The sequence below is a fragment of the Alligator mississippiensis genome, chromosome 8, assembly GCF_030867095.1.
Source record: "Alligator mississippiensis isolate rAllMis1 chromosome 8, rAllMis1, whole genome shotgun sequence".
Classification (NCBI taxonomy): Eukaryota; Metazoa; Chordata; order Crocodylia; family Alligatoridae; genus Alligator; species Alligator mississippiensis.
This window is the reverse complement of record NC_081831.1, coordinates 42431483-42447785: the sequence shown is the minus strand read 5'-3', so window position 1 is coordinate 42447785 and position 16303 is coordinate 42431483. Positions and strand designations below refer to the sequence as shown.

At 49.2% G+C, this 16303-nt stretch overlaps 1 protein-coding gene across 2 annotated transcripts; it reads right to left on the bottom strand.

The window, feature by feature from the left end:
• Positions 1-414: 414 nt before the first annotated feature.
• On the bottom strand, positions 415-8442 carry GLA (galactosidase alpha). 2 transcript variants are annotated; one of them, XM_006266019.4, is made up of 7 exons: positions 8149-8442; positions 7559-7733; positions 6946-7123; positions 4656-4747; positions 3441-3602; positions 2199-2396; positions 415-1968 (listed from the first exon to the last, which is right to left on the bottom strand). In XM_006266019.4, the coding sequence occupies exons 1-7, from the start codon at positions 8313-8315 to the stop codon at positions 1645-1647; spliced, it is 1296 nt and encodes a 431-aa protein (XP_006266081.3). In that variant the 5' UTR covers positions 8316-8442; the 3' UTR covers positions 415-1644. The 2 variants fall into 2 exon arrangements, with proteins under 2 accessions (XP_006266081.3, XP_019343528.2); XM_019487983.2 differs by lacking the exons at positions 6946-7123; positions 8149-8442 and adding an exon at positions 7941-8092.
• Positions 8443-16303: the final 7861 nt, after the last annotated feature.

The following is a 16303-nucleotide window of genomic DNA, read 5'->3' as shown; positions in this document are numbered from 1 at the left end:
CCACTCCAATTTTCTTCTCCTGCCCAGTCTGCCACTGTGTTATCCATCTCCTCCCCAGCCTGTCATGTGCCATGTAGGCTGCCTGTGTCACTTGCACTACAGGTTGGTCACCCCTGTTCTAGCCAGCTTAATGTTCAAAAGGCGGAGTTTTACAGATAAGCTGTTCTGAGCTGTGGATATGCATAATAGCATCTCACTTAAACTTGCAGATGATAAACATGGACTGGAAGGGACATCGTAACTAGCCCATTCCCACAGATATATAGGTAACCATATCTATGATCTTTTAGGTTGACTGAGTTTTATATTGAAACTAGTTAAATTAAAAGTATTTGAAGTAACGTACCTATGCTTCAGGGATGTATGTGGTAGCTGCGTTGGTCTGAGATGAAAAGAAATGCAAAAATCTAGAACTCCTGGTTCCAAAATGATACCTTTTATTGTACCTATGCTAGCTACCAACTTGAGGCCTCTTGGAGTACTTAGCAGCTTAGGGTGCTGGATGCATCTTACAGTGTGTTTAGTAGGATTCAACAGCACCGTCTATTGGTAAAATACTTCTTACCTCATTTAGACAGGTGGGAAGAGTACATGCATTGTTTTTTTCTTGAAAGTCTGAAGACAAATGACTACAAGTCCTGGAAGGAGGTACCACCAATATATACCAACAATGTATATACAAGTGGTTGATATGTGATTGTATTAGTTTCACAAGAGCTAGGAAACTTGAGTTTCCCAGCGATCCAGGAAGCTGAAGGCAGTCTCAGTTCCACCAACACACAACTGCAACTTGCACATCATAGTTCACAGGGTTAGCACCAAGAATAAAATCGTTTAAGACTGACTCCAGTGCCTGCAGCAGAGGGCATGGAGGTAATAGCATCAGATAGACCTGCTTGAAAGTAGCTGGGGACTGCTCCTACTCCTCTTCCATTAAGAAAAGCAGATGAATCCTAAAACAGCGTAGTCCCACTTAATGTTTGGGCTACAGCAAAGTCAGCATGTGGGCAAGGCAGTTTACTTCTGGGAGAGTAGGAGACGTAATTTCACAGGAGCGTGGTAGCTTTCACCCATATCTAGAGCAAAGGGAAGACGGCCAGGAAGAAAGCTATAGCCTTTGAAGTGTGTTGGCTCTAAGGTGACTCTAGGAGTGGGAGATCATACAGAGGGGAACGTTCTTTGATGAGGCTGGATGGAGCTTGTTTTTCATGCATCTGGTGTAATCAAGAATCATGCTGGCCTGAAGGAAGTTGTGACAGTGCATGGGTGGAGCATTTCTCAGAGTCCTTGCAAGATTTAAGAGCCTCAGTAAAGTGCTGTGTGCTTGCTTTGCATTTTCTATGCAACCAGGGCTGCTGTATCTTATGAGTCTTGCTCCAGTCCTGCTCAGTCTCTTGACCTCCCTTTTCATAGCTAAATTAAATCATATGCTGTAAAGTGGACTGAATAGCTCTGGAAAAGATGGGCCCTTTCTTTGTAATTGGCATACCAAAGTTGAGTGGGTGCACTTATGTTAAATCCACCAAGGGTACTGAAGTAGATTTAAGATTTGTCAGTATCAGGATCTTGCACACTCCCTTGACCTTCTCCAGGTGGGTTGAGGAGAGAACAAAGCCTCTGAGGACCAGGGAGGAGGCTGTCATATTACAAGGTATCTAGAGAGGGTTTCTTGCTATTTGGGGCCAGCTTCTCTTCAGGGAACTCCTCTATCACTGCTGCTTTCAGCAGTACAGTGCCCGTTGGGTTCACCTTAACTTTCAAGAAGGAGACCCAGTTGTGCAGTCCATAGTCCTCACTGGTAGGGAGGATCTGCTGAATGGAGCATGCGGGGTTGCATGCCAGTCCATTGCCAAGGAATGAGGTAGCAAAAGCGAAGAGCTGTGGCCCTCCAATCTCTTGCCGGTTCACCACAGCCACAGCATAAGCTCTACCTGTCAAAGGCCGCTCCCACAGCTCAAAGTTGTTATCCTGCCAAGAGGAAAACAAACAGGTTTATGATTGGGCAGAGTGGGTAATAGCTGCTTTCTCCCTTAGCAGGCAGCAGCATCAGCAAGAAATGAGTTCTCTGTGGGTTTGTCTTCCAAAACTTTGCTCTGCCAATGAACTCTGAAGGCTCTGCCACTGAACCTTCAGCAACCCACTTGCCTGTATTGGGGAAGACCCTCTCCCCCATGCCACTATCTCCATTTCCAGCATACCTTGGTGATGCGGTATCCTTGCTTGCCTAGTGGGTCCTGATTGATGGCAATAACCTCCTTGTTCTGAAGCAGCCTCTTGGCTTGTGGACTAATCTGACGCAGGTCATTGGACATGAACAGTGGAGCTGCCATGATAGCCCACAGTGCCATCTGAGTCACCTGCTGGTCCCAGCTCAGTCCAAAGTTCCCAATCACCAGCTTGGATAAATGGAGAACAAGAATGTTAGTATCTAGAGGTGGGGTTTCTTGCTCAGTGCTTCTTTGGGTTGAAATTGGGAAGACAAATAACAGCACTGGTTAAGTGACAGGATGGATGCACCATCTCTAGTGCGCAGAATATGTCATGCTAAGACATCCTAATTCTGGTAACAACTCTGGACTAGGCAGCAACAGCTGGCAGAGAGGTGGGGGCAAGATCCTAGTTCAGGCAGTAATTTGGGGACTTTTGGGGAGAAAATGTGGATTTCTCCTTTTAGCAGAGAAACCTGCGGATTCCCTGCTTTTGCAAATAGCTCTGCAGGTTGGTTGAGCTCCAGCCTGCAAGAGCTGTTAGCAAACAGGGTGGCAAACTTTCAGCCCTACCTAGAGGGGGAGGGGGAAGGGCAGGGCCTGAGGTTCTCAGTCAAACATGGCTGCTCAGCTCAACCTCAATCTTTGCTCCTGGAGCCTGTGAGGTAAGTGGGGCTTGCAGGGGGTAGGGGCCCCTCTGGCAGGGCTGGGGGATGCAGGTCATGGCTGGGGGCACCGGCAGGGCTGTGGAGGGAGCTGGTGCTGGTCCTGCCCCTGCTCAAACAGGCAGCAGCAGTGGGGGAGCTGACTCCATGCTGCTTCTGCTACAGCTGCCTGCTGTTAGGGGCAGGGAGCTGCAGACTTGGGTCCCTGGCCCCGTAGTCCTGGCAGCTGGGGGGCAGGGGCTGTGGGTAGGGTGCAAGAAGCATGAGTAGGATGGGGGGGCTGTTGTAGAGGTGAGTGAGGGGCACCAGCAGGGCTGGGGGAGGCTGCAGGGGGCTTTTAATTTTAATAATGGATTTTGGGGTTTTTGTCAGAGAATTTGTGATTTGTGATCTGATTTGTGATCAGAGAAAACCAGGTTCCCTGCTGATGAAAGAAACATTACTGGCAACTACCCCAACACATCTCCAACATCAGCTTCTTAGGGATATCTCTCCCTGTCTAATCCTGTAGCTAGGTCTAATCCTATAGCCAACTCAGGTTGCATTGCTATGTGAACTTTGTTCTCACCATGTCAGGGTCATTCCAGCCTCCTGGTCCAGCAACATCCACAATAATGTCTTGGTGAGAAGCTGTCCAATCTAAGATACTTTTGATGCTAATCCAGGCATCGAAGACATCAGCAAAGTTCCTCCAATGATTGCAGTACTGCTTGACCTCTGTATAATTGGGCTGTCAGAAAAAGAGGGTGCCTCTTAGTGAGCATGGGCTGGCTTGAGGGTAAGGAGGCACACAGTGAGGTGGGTTGTCATGCGTTCACCAGGAAGAATTTAATAGCTGGAGGCAGTGGACAGCCCGACAGGTTTTGTCACTCTGTAAGGGCCTGTACACGGCTATTCAGAGAGGGTGGTCTTTGGTTAGTGATTGCTAGTTTAGTTTCAGATGCACCAGGCAATGACATTTCAACCATTCCTTCCCCTAGGAAAACATTCCTTGGCCACTCAACTCTGTCAAAACATTTTTCTCCTTACTAATCAGCCTGATGGTTTTCCCCATCACACTCCATTACACTTAGTACCATCCTAAATAATTACTCCCACTTTTTGTGTTGTAAACTCCTTGAGTACTGGTTAATGTAATGCCCTGTCTGTGACATACCCCATTATTTCCATTGACGTATTGCACCCAGGCACTTCAAAATGCCTTCCTGTCCTAGAGGTAGATAAATTTAATGAAGTGACTTAGCAACACTGGGAACGGCAATTCTGTGAGAAAGCACTGCAGCACCAGCAAGTTGGTGCCTTGAGTATTTAGTTCCTATAGTTAAGACTCCTCAAAGGGGAATTAGATAAAGTAAATAAGGGGACATGACAATATGCAGTTCAGCAGTGGCTTAGATCCCCTTCTTCACGCTGTAGCAGAATTGCTGAAGCCCAATGCAGGAATGCTCCAGTTGAGCAGCAAGACAAAACTGGCCCTTCTAATCCCGTAATAAAGAGGATGACCCAGGAGATCTGGGCAGCAGTCAAAGGCTCTTCGGATGCATAAGTTCTCTGCCATAAGAGTCTAGATACCATTCTTGGCTTACACTCACTTTCTCCCACTTCTCAGTGCTCCTTCATTCAGCATTTCCCTTCAGCCACTATTTGAACATTCAGTGTGCATTTAACTTGCAGGCCCTGGAGTTAGCTCTACAAGTTAATTTGATTCTTAGTACAGTGAATATCCCCAGTATCTTCCCACTGGACACATCTAAAGACAATGTCTGGTTGAAGGTCTCCTCACCTTTTGCACAGGCAACATGTAGAAAGGCCATTCACAGGAGTATACAATGCTTCTGCCAGTCTTATTCAGGGCCAGAGACATGTTTTTATAACCTAAAGGAAGGCAGAAGGTTGGGGTAACTTATTACCACCAGTGGATCAAACTATAAACTCCTGAAAAACAGGACGGATTACAGGTAGTGAGATTACAGGAAGGCCAGGGAAGAAGGGAGGGGTTGCCCTAGTCCCAGCTGAAGTCTGCACAGGCCAAAATCTGCATAGGACAATCACCTGCTTTAGGACACTGGAGCAATAGGGCAAATTCACAAGTTATGGAGAAAATACGGGCTGCTGGTTACAGAAGAGGACTGGGAAGATGTACTCATCTGTAATCCCTGTCAAAGCCACCATGTTGCTATGTGATTCTGAGCATGACCTTTGTGCTGAGACTCATCCCTTGGTATGTACATACTGCTGTGTAAAGCAGCTTTCTCTGCCTTACTGTAGGACTTTAGAGTTTGTATTGAGCAGACCCATTTGTTTTACAGAGAGCTGGTATTTTAGTGTCAGAAGCCTTTCTCTGTACAGAGGGCTGTTTTGAGTATAGCTGCCTGCGGCTAACGTCTCAGCGCACCCCCTTTCCTTTCCTAGGGAAAAAGCCACTTGGATTGTGAGGGAATGTAGAAGATAACTCATTGGAGAGATTCTATTAGTTTTGTATCCAGAAGAGTCCTGTCCTATGTGTCTTCTTTGACATGAGAGAACATTGGTAGAGAGAGAGAGAACATGATTCTTTGCTTCTCTGCCTGCTGGGGTCAGAGCTATAAGCTGCCAAAATCTTTTAGCTTTACCCTCTGCTGCCTCAGGTACTTTCTGAGCTGTGCCTTTTCCCCCAACAGGAACTGTAGACTGTATGTATTAGACCAATCAGCAGTGGAGAATAGTCCCCTTTCCAGCTTGTCTGTTGCCAAACAGCACAGCAACACTAGTCACCCTTCTGATAATGAACAAATGCAGATCAAGTTATCTTGGGTGCACTGTTCCCTCTGAAAGGTATCTGCTACTCTGTCTCAGTGGTGAAGAAGTGCATGACCTGTGTGTGCTGAAATGCACCAGACTCCAGCCCTGCCAGACTGACACACTTGATCACTGTGGATTGGTAGTTTGGTTTGTCAGCCTGCTTTTGAGCCCTGAAGTCATGTGCTTTAAACAGAACTACTTCATTGCTTTCCTTCCCAGAGCTCTCAAATCTTCTTGCTCCTAAAAGCCACAGTAGTTGCACTTTTATGCTAGGTATAAATAGCCCCATTATGGCACTCCCTTATGGGGGTGATGGGGCTGAAATTGTGTAACATGCTTTGAGACTCTTGGCTGAAAGGTTCTCTAGAAGAGTGAAGCCTTTTTCTCTTCCTGTTACTGGTATCTGGTTTTTGCCTTCCTCAAAAGTACTGAGTGTTGGCCTTAGCCAAGGCTGGGGATTTTAACTGGGATGTGCTGAGGCTTTGGTTGGGGCATAAACATTGGCAACATGTAGGGGGTGCACACGGGTGCATATGCACCCCCTGAGCTTGGCAGTGCACCCCCTGCAAAAAGCATCACTGATGCTGCTGGTGGCACCTGTGGGCAGTCGCCGCTCAGCCCCTCCCCTGGACAGCATCTGCGGGCAATCCTCGATTGCCACTGGCCAACGCTGCTGGCGTCTGTTGGTGCTTGCCACCCCACCCCCACAGCCACTGACACCGCGTGGCTGCCTGCAGGAGCTCCCTGCTTGCTGCCACCACACCCCTGCTGTTGCCTGCAGGTGGTCACTGTGCCCCCTCAGCCTCCAGGGGCATGCAGTGTTCATGGGCATAAAACCCCAGAGGTTCCTGACCCAGAGGTACATTTGCTCTTTTGATGAGGGCCAAAACGGTTGTACTTGGGGATCAGGAATTTTACTCTTGTATTAGATTACCACACATTGTTTGGGGGGACCTCTTCTTTGAATCTCTTAAGCATACTTTAACAAACCACCTTTGTGGCAGGGTACTGACAATGCCCTTGTCCCCCTGCTTTATCATTGGCAAGTTAAAGGGGTAATTGGCAACGTGCATTCCTGGCCCCTCAGCCATGTGCGTCCTCTGAGTTTCAGTAAGTTCCTACCTCTCCTACACTTTTCACTATGCATAAAAATCTTCTGTCCCTTTTCTAGGTAAACAAGTAGGGCAAATGCATTTAGCAAAGAGCAGCTCTTTGCAACTTGTGCCTCAGTTCCAGGCTAGAACTAATGGGGGAAGCATTCCCACGTGGAACCTTCTCAAGTTGGCGTGTACCTTCTGCCAGTAGGTCCAGTGTGCCATGGTAACAGCCATCAAACTTCAGCAGGTCTACACCCCAGTCAGCAAAGGTTTGGGCATCAAGGTCATAGTGGCCATAACTGCCAGGGTAGCCAGCACAGGTTTTGTTTCCAACATCCCCATAAATCCCCAGTTTCAGCCCTTTAGAATGGACCTGAGAGAAACAGGAGAAATGAAGACCCTTAAAGTAGGCTGGGCCTGCCCTGTGAAGTGAATTAACTGGTGAATATTTCTGGCAGCCCAAGAGCAGTCCAATTCAAGCGAATTTCTCCCAGGATACCTCTGGGATCCCCATCACAGTTTGCAATTGTAGGGGAAAGTGTGTGAATAGGGACCAGCACGTCCCTCCCACCACAGAAGCCAGAGGGTGGTTGGGAGGTCCCCGCAGGCCTGATACAGAACGTGTCAGCAGCTGCACTGAGGGGGAACCACCACAAAGGCGATTACAATACATCAAGCAAACCAGTCAGTTGTAAGAGGTCAGGGTAAGTTCCCTGCATCCTCACGCAGCTCTCTGTGCACTAGTCGGGGTCCAGAGGAAAGATGAAGGCCTGGGGGAGGGACCACGTCTTAACTTCCCTGCACTCACGTAGTCTGCCAGCTGGCGGATGCCGTGGGGGAAGCGCTGCGGGTCGGGCTGGAGCCTGTCCCCACCATCCCGGCTCGGTGCCATCCAGCAGTCGTCGATGCAGACGTATTCGTACCCTGCGTCCCTCCAGCCCTCTGCTGCCAGCAAGTCCGCCATCTGCATGAACAGCTGCTCGCTGGGGCGCGGGGAAAAGAAGTGGGTCATGTGAGCCTGAGGTACCCCAGGGATGTGGCAAGCTGAGGTAGCAGCTGCTGACATGGTTTCTGGGGCACTGGCTGCTGCGGCTGGGTACTGTGGCAGGGCCGAGCCTGCCCCTGCTGGCAGTGACGGGCTCGGGAAGAGCCTGCCCGAGTGCGCCCCACCGTGCGTTTTGAACACTTACTATTGACTGCCCCATGCCGAGGCTGAACTTGTAGGACAAATACGGTTGTTGTCGTGCGGCAGCAGGCCTAGGCCGCGCAGGGGGCGGGGCTCGAGGGGCGATGGGGGCGGCCTGGCGCATGCGTGGTGCGGGGTCCGGCCGCCGGGCAGGGTCGGAGGGGGTCGCACACGCCCCTTCCGGGTCCCCTCTCTCCCCCCAACCCCCATACCTGACGCATGCGTGCGGGGCGCTGGCGCAGTCCGTGGTGCACAAGAACCGCTCCCAGTGCAGCCAGCCCATGGGGGGCGTTTGGGCCAGCCCGTTGTCTAGCGCGCCCGCCCCCTCGGCCAGCGCTAGCGCCAGCACCGCCATGGCCCAGACCAACGCCGCCGCCATCGCCACGGCTCGCAGCGACCCGCGGACCAATCCCTGCCTGCCGCTCTCTCGTCTCAGCCAATAGGTGCGCGGTATTGTCAGGGTCCCGTCCACCCAGCCAGCAAGCTGCGACCTAAACAAGGAAGCGCGGAGGCCTGTCACGTGGTTGGGGGCGGGTCACCTGATCAAACTTCGCGCGTCACGTGACGGGGAGGCCGGACGTGAGGCGGGGCGGTGGCGCTAGCGTTAGCGTCTTCTCGTGGCCCCGGCCAGGGCTGTCCGTGCCGGCACCGCCGGGGCCTCTCTAGTGCAACCTCCTACTCGGAGCGGGAGTGCGCGTGCGTGCGTGTCCTGCCTGCCTGGAGAGCTTCCCAGAGCGGAGATCGCACAACGTCTGTGCCAGTGCCTGGCCCCGCCAGAGAGCTCTTCACCCCCGGCCTCAGTTTGCCCTGCTACAGCTTGGTCCTGTCCCTACAGCCACAGAGAAAAGGCTCCCCTCTGTAATGGCCTCGCAGGCATGTGAGGACCTTTATCAAATCTCCTCTCGGGTTTCTCTGCTCCAGGCTCAGACCCAGCTCCTTCAGCCTCTTCTCATAGCTGGTACCTCCCATGCAGTTGCCCCCTTATGGAAACCAATGTGGTGCTGACCCAGCAGCTCTGGAATCTGCTCACACACTGCAGAGCTGCTCAAGAGCCCCCTCCCCACCTCGGCCAGCGGCTGGTGACATCTTGTTACTGTACTTGTCAAAGCTTCTATCAAGTAATGTCAGCCTTTGTCTGAGGAAGGGGATCAGAAGGGGCTCGATGCTCTGAGATGAGTTCTCTGGCCTCCTTTGCTGAGGTTCCCGACTGCTGACATAACAAACATTCAGCGCATCTTAGGGCTTAGTCCCTGAATTTGGATAAGATCCCCCTAGAGGGCTGGCCACCTGTCTGCAAGATTTAGAGATGTAAAGAGCCTTCATTTTTAGATTGCATATTTCTGCTTGGATCATAAAAGTATATCTAGATATGCATTGTGTTCTTTATTTGCTAGCATATTCATAATTGGAGATTTTGATAAAATTTATTTCTGCAGTCATTCCACTGAAGGATTCATTTTGCATGAGAACAGGGGCTATCTAAAGAAACCCTTAGACACCCTAATCTACTCTAGGGGTCAACAGCATGCCTGCAGTATCTCCCACTCTTGGGATTACATTGCAGGTTGCACAGCAGTTGGAGTTGTCCTTCAAGCCTGGCTGCTCCTGGAATTAAGTTTTAGCACCAGAATCTTGGCCTTTGATTACCAAAACCAAAAATTTATAACGCTCCAAGTGCCTGAAACAAGCATGAAACAAGCTGTAACCATAACCCAAGGGCCCAGAAAACAAAAGGAGCCTGCCCTCAATTATTTTTTAATGACTCTCATGATTTCTACCAGGCTTGTGCTTTTTGAATATCTGTAGCTTCCTGCATGGGATACTGTTCCAAATGGCACAGTCTGTAATTTATTTCTTGCCTCCTTCAAAAGAAGGTTGGTTCTTTCTCCTCCCCTTCTCATTTCTGAGACTTTAGGGTTCCCCTGCTTCAATTTTTCAAATATTTCTTCATAAGCCTGAGGGTTAGAAACTATTTAGAAACTATATATCTCCTTGGGAAAGTGGTTCTTTAAAATTAAATAACAAATATCACAAGACTTTCAGAACTAGTTAGAATGAAATCACCAGCTTTGCAATAAAAAAGCTTAGGTTCTACCACGGCCTCTATTAGCATCCTGCTTTGGGACATGTCAACAACCTCTACTCTGCAATTTCCTTAGATGGAAAGTAACAATAATAATCATATAACATCCTTTTAGTGGGGGGAATCATTGTCAGACCTATGCATGCCATCAGAGAAAATACACTTAATTAGGGCTGCTTGTGGTTGTGGCTGTTGCAATGAGGACTGGGACAAGACTGCTTCTCAAGAGGGTGATGCTAATAATCAGAACTGTAGAACTAGTAGTAATACCATAAAAATAGGCTAATTCAGTTATGGAAATACTATGACTTGACAACCACTATTTGATCAGTTCTGGGAAAAGCTATACATCCTATCAGCCTGAGCTGATTCAAACTGGTAAGCTAGCCATAGGAAGTTGCCTAGGACAGTGGTTGTCAGACTTACTAAAGTCACAGAACCCTTTCATATAACTTTTTCTGCTGTTGAACCCCTGTGTCTGGCTCCACAAGCCATGTGAGCTGATGCCTGGCAATGGTGATGCACCACCCGCCAGCCTATGCTACCATTACTCCCAGTCTCATTGGAGAACCCCTGATGACGTATTGTGGAACCCCACGGTTCTGTGGAACACAGTTTGAAAACCACTGACCTAGGATGTTGCCAGTCCCTGAAGCCACTTCTTCCCTCTTTGATATAAAGTCCTTCTGCAGGTGTAAGCATCTAAGAAGTTTAGAGATTACTCTTTCCTTGTGGCCCACTGGGGAGGCATTTCTCTAGTGCAGCAGGACTGGGATGAAGCTGAGTACTCTCACTTTCCCTCATTCTCCCTGCACATACCAGTAACACTGGATATTAGCTGTTTCCAAAGGGATTGGTTTTTCATAGATTTCATAGATAGCTGGAAGGGACCTCAGAAGATCATCGAGTCCAGCCCCCTGCCCCAGAGGCAGGAAGTCAGCAGGGATCATAGGATCCCAGCAAGACAGACATCCAGATGTCTCTTGAAGGCGTTCAAAGTAGGTGGCTTGAACCCCCTCCAGCGGCAGTCTATTCCAAATCTTGGGGGCTCGGACAGTAAAGAAGTTCTTCCTTATGTCCAGCCTGAAACAGTCATGGAGGAGTTTGTGACCGTTCGACCTTGTCATCCCTTGGGGTGCTCTGGTGAACAGACGTTCCCCCAGATCCTGGTGAGCACCCTGATATACTTATTGGTGGCCACCAGATCACCCCTGAGCCTACGCTTTTCCATGCTGAAGAGCCCCATGGCTCTCAGCCGCTCTTCATAAGGTCTGTTTTCCTGACTTGATCATGTGCGTGACTCTCCCAAGCTTCTCCACATCCTTTTTGAATTGTGGAGCCCAAAACTGGACTCAGTACTCCAGCTGCGGTCTCACTAAGGCTGAGTACAATGGGAGAATGACATCTTGGAATTTGCTTGAGAAGCATTTATGGATGCAAACCAGTGTTTTGCTTGCTTTACTAGCAGCAGTATCACATTGAAGGCTCATGTTCATCTTGTGGTCAATCATGACCCCCAAGTCCCTTTCATCCATAGTGCTAGCCAGCATAGCGCTGCCAAGCCTATAAGGATGCTGCAGGTTTTTCTTCCCAAGGTGGAGAACCTCGCATTTTTCAGTGTTAAACACCATCAGGTTCTCGTCCGCCCAGTTCCTGAGCCTGTCAAGGGCACCCTCCTGTCCTCAGGTGTGGACACTTTACCCCAGAGTTTGGTGTCGTCGGTGAACTTGGCCAATCCACTTCTGATGCCAATGTCCACATCATTAATGAAGATGTTGAATAATATAGGCCCAAGGATAGAGCCTGGAGAGACCCCACTGGTCATAGTGCACCAGGACAATTGACTTCCATCAACCACCACCCTCTGGGTCCTACCATGGAGCCAGTTCCCCAGCCAATGGATTGCGGTGAGGCCGAGGCCGCAGTTAGCCAGTTTTGCTAAGAGGTGATCATGGGATACCAGATCAAAGGCTTTTTTAAAGTCAAGATATACAACATCCATCTCTTCTCCCTTGTCCAGGTGATAGGTCACCTGGTCGTAGAAGGAAATAAGATTGGTCAACCAAGACCTACCTGCAACAAACCCACGTGGGCTATTCCTCAGGATGTTGCCATCAGCCAGTCTGTTAAGAATGGCCTCTTTGATAATCTTTTCTAAGATCTTCCCCAGGATAGAGGTCAGGCTGATGGGCCTATAGTTTGCCGGATCCACTTGCCTCCCTTTCTTGAAGATAAGCACCACACTGGCCTTCTTCCAATCTTCGGCACTACACCAGAGCACCAAGAGTTCTTGAAGATCCATGCCAGGGGCTGAGCTATGATGCTAGTCAGCTCCTTCAGTACCCTGGGGTACTGTCAGAGCTGGCTGACTTTAAGTTATCCAGCTTCTCAAGGTGTTGCTTCACAAGGTCAGCATTGATGGAGGGTAAGGAATCTCCCTCATCTGGGCCTCCCTGTCCCATAATGGGCAGGGGTGTCCTATGGGACTGGTGAAAGACTGACACAAAGCATCCATTTAGCAAGTTGGCTTTTTTCTGGGCATCGGTTGTCAGTTGTTCCATCTGGTTTAGGAGGGGTCCAGTATTGCCCTTGCTTTTCCTCTTGCTCCCCACATATCTAAAAAAGGACTTTTTATTGTCCTTGATACTTGTAGCTAGCTGGAGTTCCGTTGCAGCTTTGGCTTTCCTGGTTCGCTCCCTGCAGGACCGGACCAGTGCAGAATATTCCTCCTTGGTGGTGGTTCCAGTCCTCCATCCTTTGTAGGTCTTTCTTTTTAGACGTAGGAGGTCCACTAGTCCCCTGGAGAACCAAGGGGGCTGCTGTGCCCTTTTGCTGCCTTTCCTCTGAGATGGGATAGACTTTGCTTGTGTATCCAGGATTGCTCCTTTGAGGAGCAACCACTCATCCTGAACTCCCCTCCTCTTTGGGTTGTGGCCCTTTAGGGCCTCCCTGACAAGCCTCCTGAGTTTGTCAAAGTCAGCTTTCCTGAAGTCGAGGACTTCTGTATTACTGACTGACTTGCCAGCTTTACAGCGGATGGTGAAGGTGATCAGCTCGTGGTCACTGTCTCCCAGCTTCCCTTCTATTGTTAGGTCACTGATTAGGTTGTTCCTCATTGCCAGAACCAGGTCAAGCAGCGATTTATCTCTCGGCCCGTAGACTTCTTGCATCAGATAGAGCTCATCCACGCACGAGAGAAAGCTTTGCGACCGCTCAGATTTGGCTGAGCGCTCTTCCCATGAGATGTCTAGGTAGTTGAAGTCTGCCATGACAACCATGCACTGGGAACGTACAGCCTCAGCCAGTTCCCTGGTGAACTCCTGGTCAAGCTCTTGATCCTGGGCAGGAGATCTGTAGTAGACTCCCACCATAGTGTCCCCTGTGCCGTGTTCCCCACAGATTTTAACCCAGAATGTCTCCAGCTGTCCACCCTGGGTGTCAATGTTGGCTTGCAGGGACGCATAGTTTTCCTTGACAGAGAGAGCTACACCCCTGCCTGCCCCTTTTGTCCACTTGATCTCTCCTGTACAGGGTATATCCGTCTATACCTGTGGCCCAGTCATGGGTGGAATCCCACCAGGTCTCCGTTATCCCAGTGACATCATAGTTATTTGTGTTAAGTAGGAGAACAAGTTCCTCCTGTTTATTTCCCAAGCTCCTGGCATCTGTGTACAGGCAGGCAAGTGTCCTTTTGGGGGCCTTTGCCTTGCCTACAGCTTGCTCCAGGGCTGGGGCAGGGGTGAGCTCCCTTAAGTGCCTTGGTCTGCTGGCTTTGCAAGGGTTGCTCAGTGGGCCAGCAGTGGCGGTAGTCCCCTCATCCCCCGGCCGACTTAGTTTAAAGCCTGGTGAAGCAGGTCAGCCAGTCTAGCTGAGAAGAGCCTCCTCCCCAGTAGAGAGAGGTGGAGGCTGTCCCTTCCCAGCAGCTCACTGCCTCTCTCACCAAAAAGCAGACTGTGGTCATGGAAGCCAAAGCCTTCCTGATGACACCAGCGCCACAGTCTTTGGTTCGCTACATCTATCCTCCTCTCCCTCCTCAGCCCATAGCCCGAGACTGGGAGGATTGATTAAAACATCACCTGCGCCCCCAACCCCTTTAGCCCTGCTCCCAAATCCCTGTAGCGCTTCATGACCCGGTTGGGAGTGCTCTGAGCCATGTAATTTGTGCCCACATGGATAAGGAGCATAGGGTAGTGGTCAGTGGGCTGGATGAGTTTAGGGATCTTCTCCTCAATGTCTCAGATTCTGGCTTCCAGGAAGCAGTAGACTTCCCGGGCTAAGGGGTCAGGGTGGCAGATTGCCCCCTCAGTCCCCCTCAGGATGGAGTCTCCCACGACAAACACTTCCGTTTTGTTTTAGGGAGAGTCAGGACAGTAGCTACAGTTGAGCCTGTGTTGCCTGCAGGAGCTGGCAGCTTGGCAGGCTCTGCTGGGGCTGCAAGAGGTTTGTACCAGTTGCAAAGCTCCAGGGGACCTTGGTGCGGCGGGCCTTGGGGCCCTTGACCACCTTGGTCCAACCCCTTGGCTGGACAGAATGGTTGAAGGGAGCAAACCATATTCACTTGCATCTATATAATATCTATCTTTCTGCTGCCTCTGTGGGCGCTGCATATGCAACACAAGGGTCTGCAGAGCTGCTTGGGTTCTCAGCCTCACAGTCAGCAGTTACTCAGAGCCAGCCCTGGCCATGGTTGTTTTATGGAAGAGAAACGCAGCAAGGGATATGTGGAATTGATAAAGTAGAGAGGAGGGAGCCATTACAGAGGCATCAAGTCCTGACTGTCAGGACCCAAGGTGATCTGAGGAGTGGCTCAGCTTTATTGTGGGTTTCATGCACAAGATTTCAGTTCCAGGAATTTCTATCAGAAAACTTTACAAGTTCGTCCTCCCCTCCCCACCCCACCTTTCACCTTCTAGGGTCTGCAGCTCCTGCCCAGTTGCACTCACGGTATGCTTTTCTATTGCGTATTTGAAACCTTGCTGCTATATTTGGGCTCAGCTAGCAGAACCCTTAGCACTGCAGGGAGTATTGCAGGAACTGGCTCCAGCAGGATGGCAGTGAACCCTGCTGGTGAGCTCCCTCTGTATAGCTGCATTTAGGAACAGGGTGATTCTACGTTCAAATTTTAACCTATATCATAAAATCTTTCTGAGCTTAGGGACAAAAAATTCTTTAAATGATAGTGATTTTGTTTTAAGCTCTACCATTTATTTGTGTAGGATCTGTCCAAGCACAATGCTTTGTGCTGGCTCTGAAGAAGTGAAGTAACAAACCTTGTTCACAGAATTCTATTATTTCCTAGAAGTTAATGCTTTGCTTTCAGGAGTGGTCACATGCAGTTAGTGAAAAATGATGGCATGTCTATGTGTTTTCCTACTGGATTTTCCTTCCAACTCTCCCAAGTAACCTTTCTTTCTTCTTCCCCACCTCTTCCCCCCCAAATAACTTTACCTTCTCATCATTTGCTTTCTCTTTCATGTCTGTCTTTTATAGCCCTTCTTCCACCTCTACTGCAGCTATCCTGCTTTAGCTTTCTGCAGTGTTTCAGGTCAGAGGTGCATCAGAGTTGATAACATCTTGTAACCCCAGCTTAACCCTTTGGTTATAGAGAAACAAAACCACAGCCTATTAAAGCAGAAAATGTATTGACAGAGCAAGAACAGGATTCAGATAACTAAAATCACGTTATCTAGCTGATTACCCTGATCAATCCCCAACCCTATCAGTCAGCTGGCGGTTCCGTCTTCTGGGTATTATAGCTTCTCCTTTTTCTCAGAAGTTAAAATAAATCCAAACCCTGCCCAGCCTGCATTTCCAAATGATAACTCTTTTACACATACAAGAACTCAGTTGTTGCTATGCATCACCACAAAAGCCATTACTCTTGTTAAAATAACAGGAACTACACATATCTGAAATATTAAGAAGTACAGTAATTCTTTTGCAAGCTCAGCTGCATAGCATTGCTTTCTTTAGCAATGCTATGCAGGTCCTAGGCTAAAACCAGTCCTTGCTGGCCTACAATCTGGCACCTTGAAAACCAAGGTAAATAGGCAGAAACCGCAGCTGAGAAGGATGAGGGGCCTGGTTGTTCATTTAGCAGTATTTTACTTTTGTGTATATTTTAATGTGGCCATGTTAGTTGTTTCAAATCCCAGAGCTGATGAGACTTACTTATGTTTAGAACTAGACAGAAAACATTCCTTCTCTTCAGGAAGAAGAGCGAAGAATCCATCTTATCTGTAACAGATAAAAGCTGCTTATTTAAAAATAATTGTACCTAGTTT

What these genes read in the sequence shown, in the direction of transcription:
- GLA (XM_006266019.4), bottom strand. Translation starts at nt 8,315, where the DNA reads ATGGCGGCGGCGTTGGTCTGGGCCATGGCGGTGCTGGCGCTAGCGCTG. An exon ending in GCCCCGCACGCATGCGTCAG is followed by an intron (nt 7,734 to 8,148) that starts GTATGGGGGTTG and finishes CCCGCGCCCCAG; the next exon opens with CGAGCAGCTGTTCATGCAGA. An exon ending in AAGGATACCGCATCACCAAG is followed by an intron (nt 1,969 to 2,198) that starts GTATGCTGGAAA and finishes TCCTCTTGGCAG; the next exon opens with GATAACAACTTTGAGCTGTG.